The sequence below is a fragment of the Drosophila sulfurigaster genome, chromosome 2R, assembly GCF_023558435.1.
Source record: "Drosophila sulfurigaster albostrigata strain 15112-1811.04 chromosome 2R, ASM2355843v2, whole genome shotgun sequence".
Classification (NCBI taxonomy): domain Eukaryota; kingdom Metazoa; phylum Arthropoda; class Insecta; order Diptera; family Drosophilidae; genus Drosophila; species Drosophila sulfurigaster.
In genome coordinates this window covers 639,287-644,834 of record NC_084882.1, presented here as the reverse complement: position 1 = coordinate 644,834, position 5,548 = coordinate 639,287, and the positions used below count along the sequence as shown (strand labels likewise).

Sequence of the window (5,548 nt, the reverse complement as noted above, 5' to 3'; positions counted from 1 at the left end):
GTGATAACCCAAAGGAGCAAGCGCGACACCAACGAGAAGACCAACGAGAAGACCGGAGCCAACGCACCCAAGGCCACAACCTACGCAGAGGTTGCTAAAGCATCTAGCCACAATGCCAATGCAGGAAGAAATGTGAAGCCCAAACAGCTACGCAAGAAACCTGAGGCACTTATCATCCAGAAAACGGCAGACACCTCTTATGCGGATATATTGCGGGAACTGAAAGGTGACCCGCGGCTGGACGAATTTGGCAAGCACGTACGCAGAATCAGGAGGACTCAGAAGGGAGACCTGATCCTGGAACTGGATTGCAAAGCAGATGGTGGAGTGAGCAAAATGCGAGATGGCATTGCAGACTCTCAACAATATTGCCACTGTACGTTCCGGTATGCAAAGAACTGTACTGAAATGCAGCGGCATTGATGAGGCAACGACCACGGGGGATCTACTCCAATGTCTAGCGGCCCAATTCCCGAGCATCTTTAGCCCTGAGGTGAAAGGTTTTAGGAGGATGCGGGACGGGACCCAAACAGCGACTGTAATGCTAGATGTTAAGGATGCGATCACAGTTCTGAAAAAGGGTACTATTACCGTGGGCTGGTCGCCGCCTAACCCAAGATAATAGGCCTATGAGGTGCTTCAAATGTCTAAACTACGGACATCAAGCAAATAACTGTAGGGAGGTAGATCGATCTGACTGCTGCACAGTGGGCGATTTGGTCCCGCTAGCGGCATTTAATTCAAATTTTCAAATTTAAAAATCCGTTAATATTTTTTCACATATCGATAGCAGATGCTTTGATTAGATTTTTAAAAGCTTTTTGAAAGCTCTACGATCAGCTGATCATCAGCTGTGATCGGTCAAACACACCAAAGAGCTTTACACAATTTTTTCTCTTTGCGCGCATGGAATTTGAGTTCCTCGGAAATTTACAATTTTTGGTGAATTTGTTAGAAGTTTGGTTTTTTATTATATTCAAGGTATGTATTTTCAAAAAAATCAATGTTTGTGACCGGTCTATAAATGTGTAGCTCATAAAACGTAGTGGTAATTCAGTGTATTAACAACTAGCCCGGATTAGCGTACACCTGTCTTTCGTGGAGTAGAACTTAATTTATTCAACTGGATTCAGTCTAACTCCTTTATTAGCCGAAAGTGTGAATCAGTGGCGTCCAAAATGTGTAATATCAACTGCTATTATCTGCTAGCCTTGAAACTATGGTACTTTTTAGACACAGTGTTAGTACCAAAAAGGGATCTTTTTTTAGTATTGAAGTCAGAAGTCATCCCATTTTTTTCCATCATCCCATCATTTTTTAGATAAAGTTTATATATGAAATATGTTAATTGAAGTTCAAATAAAATAAAAATAAAACAAAATTTTAAATTTAAAAAAAATTTTTTAAATTAAAAAAAAAATTTTTAAAAAAAATTTTTTAACTTAAAAAATTCTATGATTTTTTTCTGATCAGTGAAAAAAAAACCGACTGAAGATATCTATTTTAGTTTAGAAGTTATTAATTAAATGCCGCTAGCGGGACAAAATCGCCCACTGTGTTACGCTCTGTTCGCGAGAACAACCGAAAAAAAGCATGCCGTTTCGGTTTCTCTCTGAGCAGCAGACTTTGTTTCTTTTTTTTCGGTTTTCTGTTAAACGCATTACGATGAGCCGATCATGAAACTCTCGTTTACCGAACATCGCTCAATGAGAGATACGTGTGACGCTCGCGCAGAGAGACTCAAGCAGGCCATCCACAGGCGAGCATGTTTGCGAATATGTTGTGCTCGACGAAATTTTTCTCGTGGATGGTAGAGTTCGTCGTCAAATTTCGTGTTCGTCAAAATGTTCGCATGGGATTAAAATTATTCTATTTTGTCTGTGTTTGCACGAACATGCTCGCCAATGGATGTCAACGTTTGCACGAACATGAATTGCGCAATCGTTTTGTAGAGAGAGCACGTGTTTGCGCAGCGCAAAATGAGCAAACAATTTTTACAAGATTTCATTTTTTCTCTGGAAAATCAGCCTGCTGTATGGCATGCAAAATGCGAGGCTTATAAAAATAAAAATTTACGAAATAAGTCATGGGAAGTGCTATTGGAAAAATATAAAAAAATCGATGAGGACGCCACAATAGACACAGTGAAAAAAAAAGTTAACTCGTTGCGTACGTCATATAGACGAGAATTGCAAAAAATAAGAAGAGAAAAATCTGGCGCTGGAACGGACGATGTGTACCAGCCGAGCCTATGGTACTTCAACGATCTTTGTTTTCTGCATGACACAGAATCCTCGGTCGATGGAATCACCAGTTTTGATGACGGCCAGGAAAATGAAACAGTAAGTATTTTAATAAAATTACAAGCAAAAGTTTATTGTGCATATTAAGAACATATTTTTATATTCGGTTGTTTGGTAATGACATACCGGTTTTTACATTCAAATTTGGCGCTTCGCTTGTGTCAAATATAATCGTATCTGGCAATGCTATATATCGCTTAAAAGGTATTGGCATCACCTTTAAAATTACATATAGTTTGTTTACATGAGCTACCACGTTAAAAAATTACAATCGATTGAAATGGAGTTCCCAAACGCAGAAACTCGGGCAATTTTGAAATCTTATTTCGCACAGGGAAAAACTGCTGCGGAATCTCGCAGACAGATTATTGCTGTCTTAGGAGATAACAAACTTTCGATTCAAACCGCCGAACAGTGGTTTAGGCGATTCCGAAGTGGAAATTTTGATACCGAAACACCCAAGCCTTCCGGACGACCAATGACCGTTGATACGGATAAAATCATGGAAATAGTGGATCGAGATCGTTATGTGACTATTAGAACCATCGCAGAGGAGCTGCAACTAAGTACGGAAACCGTCCATAGGCATTTAAAGTCGAAAAATTTAACAAAAAAGCTCGATGTATGGGCGCCTCATGAGTTATCCCAAAAAAACCTTTTCGACCGTGTATCAATCTGCGAATCTATGTTGCACCGTAATAAACTCGACTCATTTCTGGATCGGTTAGTCACTGGTGATGAAAAATGGATCACATATGACAACATAAAGCGTAAAAGATCCGAGTCGAAGCAAAGTGAGTCGTCTCAAACGGTGGCAAAGCCAGCAACAGGTGTTGCTGAGTGTATGGTGGGATATCAGAGGAATTATCCATTATGAAGTGTTGCCCTATGGCCAAACCATCAATTCTGACCTCTACTGTGAACAACTGGAGCGATTGAATATTGCACTTGAACAGAAGCGGTCAGCCTTGGTGAAGGTAAGGGCGTTGTGTTCCATCATGACAACGCCAGGCCCCATACATCTTTGGTGACGCGTCACAAGCTACGGGAGCTTGGTTGGGAAGTGTTAATGCATCCACCTTATAGTCCGGACATTGCCCCAAGCGATTACCATCTGTTTTTGGCCATGCAAAATTTTTTCGATGGACAAAAATTGAGTTCAAGGGAGGATTGTGAAAATCGAATTGCCGAGGTTTTTGCCAGTAGGAACAAGGACTTCTTTAGGAGAGGCATATACAAGTTACCATCAAAATGACAGAAAATCATCGAAGAGAACGGTACATATAGCACTTAAATCGGACAATGCTAACTATTTTAAAATCTTCGTCAAAAATCAATAAAAAACCGGTATGTCATTACCAAACAACCTAATATCATTCTGCCAAGGTACTGCTCCAATAGTGTTGAAATATTCGCGAAATTTATCACGAATTTGTTTTGCATTTTCTTTGCAATTGCCACCTCTCAATGGTTTCAAATCGTCCATTTGATGGTTGGAATGAAATAAGTAGTCTGCATCTGCTGAGTCTCGCAAATATACTGCGCCATTCTTCGTCGATAAATAGTTGTGCAAATAGCAACGACATAAAACAATAACAGAAGCCTTCTCCGGCTCTAAGGGATAGTATTTAGAAGTATTTTGAATCTGTTGGCCATAATGCCAAATGCATTTTCAACTATACGCCTAGCTCTTGAGAGGCGGTAATTAAAAATGAGCTCCTCCTTTTCCAATTTTTGACGACTGTAGGGCTTCATCAAATTTTGCGACAATGGAAAGGCGTCGTCCCCTACTATGACATATGGCAGTTCATATGAAGTACTTGGTATTTGGCGAGGCTTCGGAATGAATAGCGATTGGTCATCATAGCGCCTTTTATATTCAGATTGTGCAAATACACCAGCATCTGATGCCCTTCCATTTGCTCCAACTTCCACACAAATAAATTCATATTCTGCGTTGACTATCGCCATCAGGACAATGCTGAACGTCTTTTTATAATTAAAATGGAATGATCCTGATGACTTTGGTCTCTTGATATGCACATGCTTTCCGTCGATAGCTCCTATGCAATTTATGAAATTCCATTGTTTTTCGAAATCATCAGCAGTTTCTATCCATTCTTCATTTTCTGGAATCTAAAATAATATAATATGCAATACGTAATTGTCAATTTTATTTTTTAGCCGAAGGCGCCGAAACGAAAACATGATGAATCATCGGAGTTCCTACAGAAGGCAGTAGCGCACTTGGACAACATCAGCGCAAAGCAACCAAAATGTGAAGCTGACATATATGCTGAAAAATGGGCTGCCATGTTCAAGCAGTTGTCGAAGGAGCAGCAGCTTTTTGCCAAAAAAAAGCATAGACGAGCTCCTTATGCAAGGGCGGATGAATATGCTGACATATCAAGGGGTGTCAAGCATTGCAAATATTCCGAATAAAATAAATATAAATAATAGTCAAATGCAATGCCAGATGCCAATCCCGGTGTATCCTCGACAACAAATTTATCGTGCAAGCACTCCACTTATGAGCGACTCATCATCTTTTCAATCATTACAGTCGCAAGACATAAATAGTCAAATAATAATTTCAGAAAATATAAACGTTCCTGCTGCATCCTTTGCAGATTTATTTAACAGCGATGAATACGTTTAAACCAATTGATATGTATTACAAAAAATTTAATAAAAAATTTCTTACCTTGATATAAGGCTTTAGTATTTTAATTATCGCTGTACATGTTTCAATAATTATGCGTCCAAGGCTCTGTGGAGAAATTCCTGTTAAAAAATTCAGGTCTTCGTAGCTTTGGCCACTAGTCAAAAACCGCAAAGTCGCTGAAAGGCGTTCATTTGCGCTTATTGCCTCACGCATTAGTGTGTCCTGTTTTCGTATTTCAGGCTCTACGAAATTTAAAAGTTCTTCATAAATAGCACTGTCCATTCGGAGAAAGTTTTTAAAATCCATAGACGTTTCATTCAACTCCTTTAAAAGATTCGTATGTGTGAATTTTTGGCGCTTAGCGTACCATTCCTTCATCCACATACTGTGCTTCCTCTTTTTTTTTCTTTTTTTGTTGTAAGCAAATGTGAATTGCCATCAGTGCAATTACACTGCCGCTGTCGTTATCCGTTGACATGTTGACTTGCTGAAAATCGCCGACAAATGATGTTCGCGAACATGTTCGCCCTAGTTGGTGGGCAAATGAAATACAAGTTTGCGAACATATTCGCGAACATGT

At 39.5% G+C, this 5,548-nt stretch overlaps 1 protein-coding gene across 1 annotated transcript; it reads left to right on the top strand.

Annotated features, from left to right (window-relative positions):
• Window positions 1-1,725: 1,725 nt before the first annotated feature.
• Window positions 1,726-5,548, top strand: LOC133838659 (uncharacterized). The gene is made up of 2 exons (XM_062269828.1): window positions 1,726-2,342; window positions 4,488-5,548. Exons 1-2 carry the CDS (start codon window positions 1,980-1,982, stop codon window positions 4,743-4,745), a joined length of 621 nt encoding a protein of 206 aa, XP_062125812.1. The 5' UTR covers window positions 1,726-1,979; the 3' UTR covers window positions 4,746-5,548.